Raw genomic sequence first — 16510 nt, forward strand, 5'->3', positions numbered from 1 at the left:
ATTCAGTTCACTTTAAATTATTTGTAGTCATGACAAATGGTACCTAGCAAAGGTCTTTGCTCGTGGTCCCGAAGCACCATCCCTTGGCCCTCCTAGTTAAAATATTCCGATCTAGATGAATAAGTTTTTAACAAAATCATATCAAAGACCCCAATCAGGGATATAATCCAAACACGGTATGTCAAATTTCACTGAAAATAATAATAATAATAGTAATAATACTTGGAATCATAAATTCCTGCCAGTCAGGACTTGAAATATATCAAATAATATGACAACCAATTTTTGCTGGTATCTGTTAATTTAAAACACCTCGTTCGAAAAATTAAGATTGTATGCTCAAATATGACTGTATCATAATAAAGTTTATCAATGTATCCCATGCTTCACAATTGGAAAAGCACTTTAGAAACAGCAACTTTTAAAGTGTTATCAGGTCACTAAACTATCCAAACAACTACATGTTGCAAACTATTTACGTTTGAACTGAGGAAATGCAAACATGCATCATTGCATGCAAACAAAAAACGCTGTGAATCATTTCACTTGCTATATAATGTCCAGGAAATAGAACTGATGACTAGTAGAAAGCAGATGTTTTCAATAACATACATAAGTAAAGTTAGAAAAGATGAATCAAATACAAACAACCTATGATACGTCAGTGTCACATAGACCATGATCTTGGCAGTCAGTTCATAAGAGTAAGATCACATACATTTTCCAATTAACCGCACTGAAAAGAATTTGTATAACAAACAATTTTAAAATATTAATAAAAATGACTACGGTAGGTTTCACTCATGTTTATATGTTTCCACAGATGATAAACGAATCCAAAATTCTCATAGGAATAAAATATCAGTTGTAATAAATTCTCTTTAATCTCGAATCACATGGGAATCGATGACATTTATAAACAAGTTATGGATGATGAGTAATGCATAATCACGTGGATTTAAGATATTAGTTTCATAAATCAGTAATTTGCAACGTTTTGTATAGATCACTATAAAATTCGAGGAAATCTATCACACTATATGAAGTAAAATATTTTCACTACTCAAAATTATTTTGAGTTAGACAATATGACAAAGATAAAACTACCCCTTAATTCCTAAACTCAAAGTTACAATAAAGCCAGATCGAATTCTAACTTGATGAAACATTTTGTGAACGACAAATATTGATAAAATAATATTTGTATTTTGACAAAGTAATGGTACTAATTTATATTGAAATTGGCCAATCCGTTCTGTTAAATGACAAGCGACCCCACCCCATACATAAAACACATACACACCCTGTTTTCATAGTTTTGAAAAGATATTCATTCTATCGGTATGTTTGATGTAAATATTTTAGATCAGTCAAAACAAATCAAAGGCAACATTTGTAGTAAGTATTATTCCCATGTACATAGAAAATTTTCATTCAACATGTTTTAAAAACACTAGAAGCTCTCAATTTCTTTGAATTTAGTTTGTCATTTCAATACTTTGAGTATATGCCAAAAAACTGAACTATCACTCTGATTCGAGGTCCCAATATAATTCAATAAAATGAATCGGCAGTACTTCAACGGTATCTGATGAGGTGTAGAAATCAGGAAATTCACATAAATTTTAAAAATTATCATTATGAGCAAGGGAAGGTCATAGTAAATTCCTAAAAAATTATTCAACTTCTGAAAAATGTAGCAAAATAACATACAGACATTGCAATCAAAAAGTCTTAACTTTTCTGTGTTATTGTAATTCATCACCATGAATGTAGAATGATATCTACATGTTCTGTGTTGTTCAGGTCAAAATCAGAACCTATTTCTTACACTATTCAACTAAATCGTTCATGACTGTATTCCTAAAAGATTGCTTGGGTAGATGTCTTTTGAACAAAGTGATTACTCAGCTTTGTATCAATTTTGCACAGACATTGAAAATCTTATACTTTCATTTATTCCTATGTTTTTTTTTATATTGCTATCTTAAAAGTTCAGCTTGAACTCTAACATGGTACAGGAATGTTGCCAAAATTTCAAATGCTAAAATGAAGTTTCAACTTGAGACACAAAAGTATTGTAGTCTATGATTAATCTCACATTGCACTTCATTGAGGATCTATTTGCCCTCCATTATTATTATTACTCACTAATTTTCCCATCTGCAATTTTTGACTCTGTTTACATTAGGTGAGGACAAGTAAAGTTAGATCATTGTCCCACCTTCAAACTTATCCTATCATAACCCAATATAGGCTATATCTGTATATAGAATCATAACTGCATACTGGCATAAGGAAGGACCAAATCAGAAAATGAGTGGTGGGACAATACCACAGTAACAGGATAGTAGTACCAATTGAAGAGCTGATCAATTCTGCAATTTCAATCAATCATTTATTTCGGTTCTCTGACATCTAGACATGAACAACACAAAAAGTGAACATACAAAAACAAAATGCAGGGTGTGCATATGGTACCGTACCGGTACCTACCTGGGAGGCGAGCATAACTTAAAATAAGGTTAAAAAGCGTACAAGTACCGTACCGTACGTCCGCATATTTGCCCACACAATTTGAAGCAGATCTTTCTCCTTATTGTGCATACATGATGATCTTACTTTCCCTCATCCAGACATATCTGCACCGCCTGCAATGTCGCTCCGCCGGTGCTCGTCCATTAACGTTTCTGCAGCAGCACATTTACTTCAGGAATTGGAGGATTTTTCATTGAATAAGTATATCAAAAACAGCTCTATTCCGCCATATCGCGGGAAATCACATGCCGACAACCAATGAACATAGAGCTCCTTGCAAAATGCAGAGAGTGGGAAGCAGGAGTATAAGGGGTGTGTCTGTAAAGTAAACAAACACAAATACACGTGATTCGACCGCAACGACGCGTGTCTTTATGGATATGACGTCATAGTTAATAATCAACTTTTAGACATCGTGTTTTTTTTTGGCGGCAATCGTTCCCGCCGTTACTGCTTTATCCAACCGCAATTTTCAGCGGTTTTTATTCGCTCTTGTGGCAGAGTGGTGTGTGGAGCGGTGCTGAGTGAATTTCATTGTTCCAAATAAGACGCCTGGCTGGCACATAAAAGCCAGCTAAGGCGTCTTTTCCATTTCCAAAGACGCCGGAACCCAACCTTGTCCACAAACAAAAATGTCATCACAAAGAAAAATTTCGTCTTTCTTCAACGTGGCTCAGAAGAAGACAGGCAACTTGAAACGACCATTGAAAGAGAAGGTATCTTATTTACTTTTTTCAAATGTTGTTTCGATAATTAACCGAACATACGGTACAGGTACGGTACAAAGATAAAATGTATTTGAAATTGTCAGATCCGGCAGATTCAGAGATATTGATATTTCATGTCATGCTGTCATGCGCATATCTCCATACAGCTGTAGAATTTAAGTTAATTAATTAAAACATTACTGTTTTTTGTGTGAGAGTAGTCCAGTCCACAGCAGTGTGAAATCTGCAGGGATCACTATATTATAAATAGTAAAGTAAAGTAACAATAAAATTTGAATGCAGCAAACAATAGCAGAATAAGACAATGGTTTTTGTTACAGTAGGCTAGCATGTTGTTCAATCTCTTTCCAATATTGTCGCCTATCAAAAGCACCAACTCAAACATTTTCCTCCCTTTCTTCATCCCAGGATACCGGTACCAGGGTACTGGGATACCATAATATTGTTTTAATTCACTTTGATAAATCTATGACATGGTAAAAATGCTTCTTTTTGTAATTTATTATTTCTCTATCGGACTATCACACTGTAATTTTATACCTTTCTAATCTTCTGGCTAAAATGCAATCACTGAATCATAAGTTTTGTGGAAATGCTTTTTACTAATTTTTTTTTTGAATCATTGCTTCTGGTTGTATTTACAATTAGAAAATACCTTGAAAGAGGAGTAAATTGATAGAATTTGATACATAACATTCGTGTGTTTTAGGTCAGTATGGTCTTGTGCATACATCCCGTCTTCAGTATTTAGAGAGTATCAACTCTTTTATTTTGCTTTTACGAGACGAATAAACATACATGCTCTACATATCATTTCGTCATTTTTGAAAAATTCATGAACTAAACACTTTCAGACATTATGTTTTAGCCTCATGTTACACCATGATGCCACAATCAGCTATCTGACTATTAAAGCTATTAACTAAAAGAATCCTAATAACTAGCACTAACTCACGAAATCACTGCATCGAGGCTATTTGTTCTGTTGTTTGATCATAGCAGGTGGATATGTACCTAATGAGTGCAGGAGTGTCTTCATTCCTACATTCAGACATTTGCAGATTTGGCTATGGTTATAAAAAATATAACATAGCCAAAATCTATCTTCACTATATCTCATGTCTCTGTAAAATATAATAAATATGATCAGCGCATGTTCTGATGTTACACCATATGTTTGTCAGGAAATCTGTTCATCAGCAAAGAGACCGTTGACTGAGTCACCTAATAACAAACCAGTACAGACACATATTTCATTGAAGAAACAAACGTATATGGATTCTTTAGGTCTTGAAACAATTGGAGAGTCTTGGAAAAAAGCTTTAGAGCCTGAATTTCATAAGGACTATTTTGTTAAGGTTAGTCTTCAATTTATTTGTATTTTATTATGTTGTTTTTACAGTAATATTCGTATTCTGATATTTGTCGTCTAGTATCAAGATAGATCAGTGGTGGGCACGGTTTTTGGACCAGGGGCCAAAAATTCTGCCCCCTCAGACTGACTGGCCATGTAAGTGTATTGTAAAAAGTTAAATTTTATGAACAATATATACAGTGTTACAAAAGCAAAAGTGGAAAACAATGATCCTTGTGCCAAAACTAATTCAATCCAATCTCAACTAATTCCTTAAGCTATTTTTTTAGCTAAAACATCAAAATTTGGTTTTAATTTGGTTGTGGCAGCATCAGGAGGACCAGATTGAATTACACAACGGGCCGTAGTTTGTCTGAGACAGATAATTCGCAAAAACATAAAATTAATTTTTTGTACTGTTGTACCTCATTGATATTTTCATTTATTACTTTAGTTAGGCAAATTTGTGACATCAGAAAGATCTTCACATACAGTGTTCCCTCCAGTGGAAGATGTTTTCTCTTGGACACAGCATTGCAAGTTGAAAGATATTAAAGTTGTTATACTCGGCCAGGATCCTTACCATGGTGAGGGACAGGCACATGGATTATGCTTCAGTGTCAAAGTAAGTTAATGTAGAAAAGAGCAATGTCATGAAGGTCTAACGACTAATGCAATGTTAGTAAAATTTCAGCCAAATGTAACAAAATACACCAAATGTCATATAAAGGTGTGTACCAAGGTTCGCCTATGAATTGAGAAAAATGGCAAATTTTGGGGCAATATATTGGACCCTGTTGTAAAATTATAAAATAAGAGCAATTGCTTTCATTAGCGAATTCTTACGACTTTAAGTACTTTAAAATTTAAAATCGATTGGCCTATATCGCAAGAATAAGTGGTTTTCACCAACAATAACTACCCCAGCCAGAACAATCAAAACATCTAGCAAAACGATCCAGACATGCATAGATTACAGAGTGTCCACTGTTTACAAATATGCTTGTATTCTAGAATATGTCTCGGCTATGCATTTTGTGTTATATTTCTTCAGTTAAATGATGTTATTAATCAAATTCAACGTTTCATGGTATCAATGTCTTATTGGTATTTGTTTTCTTTTAGAAACCTGTGAAACCCCCTCCTTCATTGGAAAATATGTTTAAAGAATTGAAATCTGATATTGGAGGTTTCAAACACCCTGGTCATGGAGATTTAACTAGATGGGCAAAACAAGGTATCGTACTCAAATAAGAAAGGAAGACCAATAAAAAATTGAATTCATCGTTATTTAGAGTCGTGCAGTTGAATTTAATTTCAGACAGTTTATAAAATGATAAAATTTAAATATGAATTCCCATTGGATTCTGTGTCCTGTGCGGAATCGCATGTTCAAAATTCCGTCAGGGATACCTATCTTCGAGAGGATTGCTGAACACCTAGTAGTAGTTCACGTTCGGATAACCGCTGTCAGTCACACCTTTTTTCAACGTCAAGTTCATTAATCCTAACCTGATAACTATTTAAGTATTTTCACATTCAACTTGGACTGGTAAACTGCCAAGTGAATATACCCCCTGCCCGTAATTTTCAGTCTCTTTACACAATATGCTCTGTTATTTATTGAATAAGCGAATATGAGATTGAGATTATATTTCCCTGTTTTCATGACCGCCTAATTTGTACAATATTTTTGCGGGCTCACTAGACAGGATAAAAAAAACGAAAAGTACTACATATCAGCATGCAATCTCTCCAATGTGATGTGTGCTTATGTGGGATTTTAACATGCTTTTTTATTTTATCCTTATACTACTGTTCTTAAATATAAGAGCACAGATGATTTTATCAAACTTTCCTTACTAGGTGTCTTGCTTTTGAATGCTGTCCTGACGGTCCGTGCTCATTCTGCTAATTCTCACAAAGACAAAGGATGGGAAAAGTTCACAGATGCTGTTATAAAATATGTCAATTCCAATTGTACTGGAGTTGTATTTATGTTGTGGGGATCTTACGCCCAAAAGAAAGGTGCAGTAATAGATAAGGTAGGAATTTTTTTTATTTATGAAGCTTACGTTTTGCAAGTGCCTCAAGGGAAGATTGGTTGAATGCCTTGGACATGAAGGCTTAGTGATTGTGATTGAAGCGTTAGACATAACCATACATCAGTATCGCAGGTTATAATCTCTGGTTCAAATCTCGTCACATATCCCAGGGTGAAATAAATTAGGTAGGCAATGCTCAACGGGAATGCTATTGTACAGGCCTTGTTCAGAGGAAAATACTTGAATAAGCATTGTATAATATAAATACAAATAGCCATAGTACAAATATTTGAAATATTCATTTGAGGTGATGCGAGACGTAATGATTGTCGAAGTTGAAAATCATTTTTAAACTCGGATTAATCCATATATGTATTCAGAAACGACATCACGTATTATGTTCTGTCCATCCTTCACCATTGTCAGCATACAGAGGATTCCTCGGTTGCAAACATTTTTCTGAAGCAAACAAACTTTTAAAAGATCAAGGAGATAAAGAAATTGATTGGTGTGCTTTATAAATATTGCTGCTTTTTATGTTCTTTGTACGATTTCATTCATATTTGTAACTTCTTTATTATCGGCTTGCTGCTCGACTCACTGCCATGTTCATGTAGCTTTGTAAATAGTTTGTTTTGTATGAATCGTAGTGTGCATTGTAATAAACTGCTTCATAGTCTCTTATATATAAAAATTCAAGACCTTGATCAATACCCACTAATTTCTCACCAGGGTTGTCAAATTTGGTAGTTTAAGATTCATATGTTCTTTCGAACTCCTGAGAGACCATTTTTCTGATGTAGGCCCTCAAGGATTAGTAAAAATGAAGGATCTCATAATTTCTGTGAAAATAAAATTGGAATTGTTCATCAATACGCTATATGGCTCGAAATTCATTGGCGAGTTAATTCTAAACTAAACTTCCAGTATTCTTTTGACTTTGATTTGAATTAGAACCAGAAACTTTTACAAACCCGAACTTTATCACCCTTTTTTGGAAAAAATTTAACTCGTATTTAAATTTGCGTTTGTAATTTTGTAATGGTCTAAAATTTCAGTTGAGAACATGCTTACACAAATTTTCATCATTCAATGAACACTTTTTTAATATCATTTTGTAAATAACACATGTTTTGTCTTCTGTTGAGAGTGGAGGTATGCTCATAATCTTATATTTTAAATAGTTTTGGTTAGTTCTTTTTTGTGTATACTTATGTTGGTTTATCATCTAAACAGAACTTATTATTATGGTTACGATTTGTCATTTTACTCGTCCCTGAATTGAAATATTATAGAATGGGAAAAAATTAGTAAGTTGCAGTTTGTGTCTGAATACTACTACCCTGGAAGTCAATGTTATTTTTACGGTAACTATCTTTTTGTTCGGTTTTTAAACTTCATATTAAGAACAAGAAATCTGAAAATGTTTTAAACATGTTTAATGCCTTTAAGTCAATCATATTGTACTAGTAGTTTCATGTATAACCAGTAGTTGCTTATATGCTTTGTAGTTTAGTAAGTGTATTTGTAAAGTGTTTAATCTAAATTGTTTCTCTTAGCAACTTGTAATCATAAATTCAATTGTCAACCCTTGCCAAATTTGACAAGAAATTTTTTCGAGAGTGAAAAATCATTGAATCATAGTACTGGCAGCCATGCTGTTTCCTCTCTTCAAGTCAGCCCAGTCACTGCCCCAAAAAATTAAATGCTGCCATTGTCAGAATCATTTTAAAATTGACTGTCTAAATTATTCGTGCCATAAGCTGAACAACAACCATATTTTGTATATTATCTTGAGTTTGCTGCTAATCATGTTCCTTAATACTTTTCTTTGTGTTACTTTTTGTTTTTTATTCTCTACACCAAGCGTCACCATTTAAGGTTTCAGATGGATTGAAGGTCTTTTCTGAATCTTTAGATGGTATGACCGGGACGTGGCTTGCGTCACACTGCCTATGTGATAGTTTTACAAAATGTGCTGCTATGTATGACTATTATTAACTGCCCCTAACAAGGCAAGTTTCATTTGTAAATACTTTTTCATTACTCGTTTTTTGATGTTTGTAATAAAATTTGAAAACCTTGATGTCTGAAGTTCATTGGTTGTAACCAGGGGAGCTTACAGCCCTGCGATCTGCATGAACCATTTCTTGGAATGTAGGTGGATACCAACTTCGGTAACAAACTCCATAGCTGACAATTCGTGTTATATTTGGTGTTTTGAAAGTTCTGCGTTAAAATTATATGAAGAGTGTCATGCAGCCCTATTGTGACACTCTTTTTTCCGAGGCGAGGGAACCTCTTGTTTGATACAAAACTACCTGTTCTTAAAATTGTGACTTGCGGAGGTAAGTAATTACCAGGGCTTCTTTTCTTGCCAGAGGTACCAAAACTGAAATTTCCTGGTTTGTGTAGACATTAATTTCCAATCTCCAGGTTGATAATTAATTAGGCACTACGTGTCTGTGACAACAAATCATTTACTGGAAGCTATGTTAGATCTATTCTTCATTAGTCTGAAATTTTGAAAAAAGGAATAGCTAAACCCGGGCTCCAACGCCATCTGACAGTCAACTACAATGTAATTGCTGTTTATTCCCTTTTTTAGGAAATGATGAATTCGCAAAAGTTGAGAATTTAATTAAGCCAATTGTATTTATTATAGGAGTTTTTTGTCCGTAACCATTGTTTTTATGATTGCTACAATTACGAACTGAGGTGACCAATTTTACTAAACATGTCTCTTTCTACTGCAGCCAAACTATTGGTTTGTCATTTGCTGCCTACACATCATTATTAGACATAAGATAATTATCCATAATCTCAAAGTAATCGATGATTTTCCTGGCCATTCTATTTCATATTCGTCATCAGATAACAAAAATCCTTAACATTGACAGACGTTTATTTGTGATAGACCAGAAACCATAAAATACTGTACAAAGAAAATATTAATCACATAAAAAGAAGCAAGACCTACAATTGAAACAGTCAACAAAAACACCACACTGGACAGTGACAATATAATTTTTACTGGTGGATAATCAGAGAAATGAACCGGCTAGTACTTTTAGACAATACTATATAATAAAACACGCACACATCCGCAGTTTAAGTTGATAATCTCACAATTATAGAAAAACACACAACAATACAAGGAATGACTACAAATGCAGATATTCAAATTCACACATAACACATTCTTCATGAGCTATTTGATTTTCAGAAACAAATACTTTGATTTCTGTGGTGTTCATCTTGGTTGTAAATTATGATAAAATTTAAGAAGTAAAATTACCTACAAAAAATGACTTTAATGTTGACAAACTACGCTACAGACCTAAACATAACACGCACGATGCAAGTTAATAAAAATGTGTGGTTATTCTTCCCTACCTATTCATAATAAGAAATAGTTTTAGCATATACACATTCTTTCTCTTATAAAGAGTCAATGGATGGATGATAAAAGAAAAGGTTTCTGATAAAAATCTTTGATGATAAAAGTAATTTGCCTGTCTCGTCTGATTTAGAAATAATTGATTGAAATTGCTTCACGGATTTGCATGCACTGGACTTCATCAATGAAAAGAGAGTTTGATTTGACCTGAAATATATTAAAGATTTATCAAAGTTGAGAAATACGCTGAACCATTGTGTGTCACTGCCTATGGAACTAAAGATTACTTGCTTGTTCGGACAATAAGTCAAACTAGGCTGTGATAATGCCCATGTCAAATGTCCATACGATATTAAATCTGGTTTAACTACTAAAATTACTTTGATTTAACATGATATTGAAATCTTAGCGCCATCACAATCATATTTATCCATTTCACAGTTGGTGAAATTTAAAATGGGTCAAAAGTACAATGTCTCCATTTGACTTTGAATTGAATCTTAAAGTTTGCTTGAGAATCGGATAGTCTATGACTCAGGATTTAAGTACTTGCATCCATCACTGCTATCAAATGTAAGGCAGAAAATAAATCACCTGGATATCTTCTTCGAGTAATAGTTGATTTCTAGTAAGACCTTTCAGTTCTGCTTCAGCACATGCAAGAGTTGCAACAAGATTGTTCACGTTTGTTTGGATCTCGTTAACCTATTAATTAAAGATAATTATATATATTCTATCAAGAACTATGTACCATAAATATATATCTGGACATAACATAAAATAAAGTTCATGTTCCCGAGTCATTTTATAATAGCTAGTCACTTTGGATTCTATCTATAAAATAAATTTAATATCGGTCAAGTATGAAAAAATTTCTTTTTTAAACTCTACATTTTATAAAGCAATCTTTCCTGATATGAAATTCTGATTATAATTTTAACACCATAATAGAAGTTTAAAACAAAGTCAATTATCGGCTAGTGTTTCATACTTTTGTGTCAGTCAATAATTTCACATATTCAATTCCATAACCCATCCAGTGTTCTTTTTGTTCTTTAAATATACTTTTAAGGAGTCAGAAGAGCACATGAATTTTTTTTTAGCTACCTCACAGTTAAAAGTTCTTTTTAATTTTAAGTGCAATATACTAAGCTTCACTGTATTGCTTGTTGTGTATTGGATAAAATTAAAATAAAGTTCTTAATCAAGATTATTTTGTACTATTTAAGGATTGGAACATTGCCTACCTCATCAATCAGTCTATATTGTACAGGATCTCGGCAAAGTTCAACGTTTGGTCGTTCAGTTCTTTCACCCAATCTTGATTGTGACACCATCATTGGTCCGTTCTTATCTTCAATTGCTCTTCTTAGTTCAATGATATTCTTCTCTTGCGAACTGATTTCAGATTGAACCTGGAAAAGCAAAACCGAAACATTTAACTCACTAGTGATCTTTATTCAAAAACAAAATGATTTAATGATTGTCCACACAGATGGTGTTTGAAATTTACCACATATCGATGTGGTTACCCATTATGCTTTGCAATTTGTAAATCGATTTATATTATAGATTTATGTGCCCAATCTATTTGAATTCAGGCATAAGAAACTAGATCGGTATCTTCAACCTTCTTGCTTTGCAAGTTCGAAGATGTTTGGGATTTGTTCGTTCTGAGATGTACGTTTCAAACCTTACTCAAGGTTTTGTTCGCTTTCTCGATTCTATAATCAGTTACTTTATCATTTGTTTTTATCTATCTTTTGATCGTCTATTGCTGATTATGGAGTCGAAATAAACTTATACTTATTATACTTATGGACAAAACGAAAACACAGCTTAATCATGTGATGAAGCCACAGCTTTCATCCAGTACTATAACAAGTCCAATGAAGATGTGGAAATTGTCAACTAATAATCCAGATAGACAAACTTGGATAGTGGAAGAATACACAACCCACTCTATGTTTGGACTGAACAAAGAAAATATTTGTAATCTAGTTAGTAACTTCTGGTAAATGGAAATATTTTAGTCGACATTGCAAATTTTTTAAATGTTAAAACCTTATCCAGATGTTTCTCCAATTTGTTCTTTGCATCCTTCATTTCAGCAACTCTTTCTCTGAATGACAGGTTTACAGCATTGCACTGTGTCTGCATGTCATCTGCAGTTTGTTTGAGAACGCCATCAATGCCTGCTCTCAATGTGATTGAACTATTCTTTTCTCGTTCAGCTTTCTTGATGTTCGCATTACTGAACAAGGCCCAGTCATGTGGTGTCACAGAGCTGAAATAGAACAAAATTTTAGAAGCTGATCCACGTTTTACACCTGAAAGATTCCAGTCCTTGTGAAAAAATACATGGAATTATTTTCAATAATCAAAAGGAGGTAGATAGAAATAATTGCATGGAAGTATTTCTATATTTATATCGTATTTGGCCTGGATACTCTATTTTCATATCTTTGATGTCTGCCTACAGCTCCACGTTTAATAACTGTGATTTTGCCAATTCAAAAACTATCTATTCACAGATTCGTTTGAAAAAAACAGATAAAATACTTGGCAATGTAGAATGCTCCCGATAGCGCCGGTTGTACAAGATGACTGCTCAGACAAATAAAGGGTGAAATATACTGTGGGATATAACTTTGTGTATCAGTGTTGAGTCTCTGAACCCTAGTGAGTGAGTCATGAATCATCGAGTCAAAGTAATCACTGAGTATGCTATCACTGGCAATTTTTTGAAGAGGAGTTAGAGTCATTGTATCGAGTCACTTCGAGTCTCTGGTGTATGGTGACTGGATTCCAGCTCAAGTCGAGGAATGACTCGATTCTCCTCAACACAGTTGTGCATTATTGTAAATGTGAATACGTAGGCTAAAACAACAAAAAATAAGAAAAGTTGAAAGTATTTGAATGAACAATGTGGACATACTTTGAATCTATTCTCACAACATTGGCTCTGAATGAGATTCCGCTCGTATTGTTGTTGAGTTCTGCACATAATGAATCAATATCCCGAGCAATGGCTTTGTCTTTCAAATCTTTTTCCAAATAATATTTGGCAGAACGATTTAGCCTAAAAATAGATTTAATACCAATACTTAATTAATACCAATACTTAATTTTAGAAACCAGTATCAATATTCAATAGGTAAAATTCACTCAGCAACACTGAAAATATTTTGGGATCTCAAACTATCCAAATCTGTGTAGTTTGCAATCAATATCTATTTAAAACCAATACCTGGGATATATTTTGTTACAAAATAGTAATATAAATAAAATTTTTATTAATTTCATTGTAAACATAATCATAGCTATTAGCTATTGTGCCCCAAATGGATAAAACTATTTATCTTGAATTCTCCAATGTCCAACTTTCGGTAAATGGCATTAATTTTAATTAAATTTTTCGATTAAATTGAATTCCTAATTCATGAAAATGCAAAGAGAGAACAATTGGATGATCAAGACAGTTTCCAAAGTTGGTCGAATTGAGTTAACCAAGAAATACTTATCCTCGCTAAAGAATTCAGAGGATGTGATCTCAACAAGGTAATACAAATGCTCAAGTGTAGGCTATGTCGTCAATTTGAATCCAATTCAACTTGAGTCAGTCGAATCAAATTCTATTTTTGTCAAGCCAAGACTAATTCGAGTTATTCTCTTCGATTCATCTTCCATTTCTGACCTGAGCCCGTTTTCAGGTCCCTGGGTTAGAGTATGAAGATAATATACCCAAATCAATGTACAAGTAACGACTTGGTATCTCTCCTAGGTGAGTAATACACAAAAATATATTTTTTTTTCTAATTTGTTGGATATCATGGGCTGAGTATATGAATGTGCATTTTTACTAGAACAAAGTATATATTCATACCTAATTTGCTCTACAGTCTGCTCAAGTGTTCTTTTCAGTAGTGCTTGAACCCCTTGAATCACTTCAACCTCTTTGAAAAGTTCTTTCTCTACCAAATCATGAACTAGATCGATAGAGACACGACTTTCTCTGAAAGTAAAATGAGATAAAATATAAAGTGATATGAAGCTAGTCAATTCTCCCAATTCTTTCGCAATGTACTCGACTGCAAAAAAGAATTTGTGCTTGAATAGAGCTAGAGAGCTGAACACAAAATGTGATGAGATAGCTTCGCAATAGGACTGTTTGGTTGCTAACATTTTATATCCCCAACAGGGCTGTCGAGACAGAGAAAATTTACAATTGAAAAAAAAATGAAAAAACGACTTCTAACTTCAGGTTGATGCATATTTTAACTCCAAATCCAGCTCTAAACTATGGAGAAAATCATATTTTGATGATAAGAACTTTGGCATATGCAAGCTTTCTTTAGTAAACTGTTAGGAAAGCTTAGTAAATATAATTAATTTAGGTTTTGGCAGAAAATTTTGACTCTGACTCCGGGTGACTTCGATAATACAACTTCGGCACAGATTCCAGTGAAAAATGTCAAACTCCAACTCAACAGGCCTGATCCTCAATAGGCGTTTTTCTTTTTTTTATGTTGATACATTGCTTCTGTGTTTTGTTCAAAATGATAGTTTATATGATATAATAGACTTCAAGGTAATCCTGACCTAAAAACTTAATCAAATTTTGTGCAGAATTCTGGATTACAGGACACCATGATATTGCAAGATGCACCTAATTGCTTGTTGATCATGGCTTTCTCAACAAATCTAATTCATTGCACTTAGATCTAGATGAAACTTTTCACTAATCAGCTTTCCAAATGCCTGACTTGGTTGTTCCTTTTTAAGCTTTTCTCAAAAATGAATATTTAAACTATATCCAATTTAAAATTGAATAACGAATGAAGATATAGAAATGTTGTCAAAATATACGGTAGTCAGGAATTCTTAGTAGATAGTAACACGATAAAGTACGTAAATAGTAGAACACATCTGCTTCATATAGAAGTAGTTTGCAGATCACCAAGACCGATGCAGTGTATGTAACAACATACTGTACAATTGCATTAGGACAGAAAAATACAAAAAATATTTTACCTGTTAATAAGACAAGTTTGAGAAATTGCGAGGGGTTCATCACATGCTTGCAATGCTTTCTCCAATCTTGCTTTATATTCGAGTAAAGTATCAATTTCATCTGTTATTTCTGATAACTTGATTGCTAATTCAGACTTCCAAAAATTTATGTCTTCCAATCTTTGATCTAATAATTGAAATTTGGAAATAAAAATGAAGAAATTAAAATAAATGCTATGTATATATTGCAATGAAATTAATACCGTAGTTTCCAAAAATGCTCCAGAATAATTGATACATGTACCTCACAAAATTAAAATAAAAACAAAAGCATTATGTACTTTGTATAATTATGTATTGTATGTACATTAAAAAAAATCAATAAAAATATTATTGATTTATCATCTATTTGCTATCCTATTTCAATTGTTACCTAAATCGGATATACAACTAAAAATTTCTTCAAATGGCCCAAATTGATGACTCAAATTGAATCATCAGATATTAGTGTACTAATATAATATGCATTTTATGCAGCAATAAATGTGTCTGGAATATAATTGACATCACTGGCCTATGCAACTATTTGCAAATTTATAATGTAGGAAACAAGAAATGTTCAATTACAAAATTCAAGTTTCATGAATTTTACTAATTCAGAAGAATTTGAAATTGTATAAAAATGAAATCAATAAATTTTGTATGAAAAGTATATTACCAATCTTTTTGTTAACATCTCGTTGACTGCGTCTTGTCGTTTTATCCACCTCTTCTATAAGTCTTCTGCTCTCATCAATTAATCTTTCAGATCTTGACCTTTGACCCTCAGCATTATTATATTTAATAAAATTTGATGTGTGCCATTCTGGAGGTGTAAACTTTGGTGGGGCTTGGATTAACTTGGCCATTTTAGACTATGACAAATACACAAATAACACTGTAGATTGAGAAAATGAATTAATGAAAGTATCTTCGTTGTTAAATTTCAATGTAAAACTATCACTTTTATGCTGATCATAAATATATAAAGCCTATAACAAAAAAAATACTTGGAAAAACATAGCATAACATGAAATACAATATAACTTCAATAGAATTGCTAAGATTTCAATATTCTTTATTTCATTATATTTTTGTTCTATTCTACTAACTAAGGTCTATTTGCACTTTTGTAATGCAGTAAGATTAAATTGAAGTTGTAGTCATTTAACCAAGACTCTGCCACATTCTTCATTTGAAGAATGAAGTTGGGTCATGCGTGTTATTTTACAATGGATAATTTTGATGAAAACATTCCCATAAAAGGATACACAGCTGTATTTCAATAAAAAAAGAATATTGATTGCCTTTGCATAAAATTCCTCATGGACATTTAGAAACAAAAAATAAAAATCATGCACATAGAGACATAAAGCTGAGACAAATGTTGCAA

The 16510-nt window shown here is 32.9% G+C and overlaps 2 protein-coding genes across 3 annotated transcripts in view; one reads left to right on the forward strand and one right to left on the reverse strand.

The window, feature by feature from the left end:
- Nucleotides 1-3022: 3022 nt before the first annotated feature.
- LOC120341948 (uracil-DNA glycosylase 2-like) lies at nucleotides 3023-8751 on the forward strand. Its single transcript, XM_039410555.2, has 6 exons — nucleotides 3023-3254; nucleotides 4451-4624; nucleotides 5075-5245; nucleotides 5746-5857; nucleotides 6487-6665; nucleotides 7046-8751. Exons 1-6 carry the CDS (start codon nucleotides 3171-3173, stop codon nucleotides 7184-7186), a joined length of 861 nt encoding a protein of 286 aa, XP_039266489.2. The 5' UTR covers nucleotides 3023-3170; the 3' UTR covers nucleotides 7187-8751.
- Nucleotides 8752-9552: 801 nt separating this feature from the next.
- LOC120342288 (tektin-1-like) overlaps nucleotides 9553-16510 on the reverse strand; it is a 107048-nt gene continuing 100090 nt past the window's right edge. The window contains exons 2-9 of one of the 2 annotated variants that reach the window (XM_078110613.1): nucleotides 15797-16013; nucleotides 15100-15265; nucleotides 13952-14080; nucleotides 13004-13147; nucleotides 12130-12352; nucleotides 11313-11480; nucleotides 10660-10770; nucleotides 9553-10272 (exon numbers count right to left, since the gene is read on the reverse strand). In XM_078110613.1, the coding sequence (XP_077966739.1) occupies nucleotides 10195-10272; nucleotides 10660-10770; nucleotides 11313-11480; nucleotides 12130-12352; nucleotides 13004-13147; nucleotides 13952-14080; nucleotides 15100-15265; nucleotides 15797-15986 (1209 nt within the window). In that variant the 5' untranslated portion in view covers nucleotides 15987-16013 and the 3' untranslated portion in view covers nucleotides 9553-10194. Of the gene's footprint in view, nucleotides 10273-10659; nucleotides 10771-11312; nucleotides 11481-12129; nucleotides 12353-13003; nucleotides 13148-13951; nucleotides 14081-15099; nucleotides 15266-15796; nucleotides 16016-16510 lie in introns of those variants that run through there. The other variant, XM_039411058.2, reaches the window with a different exon arrangement.

This window comes from Styela clava, chromosome 3, assembly GCF_964204865.1.
Source record: "Styela clava chromosome 3, kaStyClav1.hap1.2, whole genome shotgun sequence".
In the NCBI taxonomy this organism is placed as follows: Eukaryota; Metazoa; Chordata; class Ascidiacea; order Stolidobranchia; family Styelidae; genus Styela; species Styela clava.

Coding starts and splice junctions, on each gene's coding strand:
- LOC120341948 (XM_039410555.2), top strand. CDS start 3,171: ATGTCATCACAAAGAAAAATTTCGTCTTTCTTCAACGTGGCTCAGAAG. Junction 3,255..4,450: donor AACGACCATTGAAAGAGAAG/GTATCTTATTTA, acceptor TATGTTTGTCAG/GAAATCTGTTCATCAGCAAA. Junction 5,858..6,486: donor AACTAGATGGGCAAAACAAG/GTATCGTACTCA, acceptor TTTCCTTACTAG/GTGTCTTGCTTTTGAATGCT.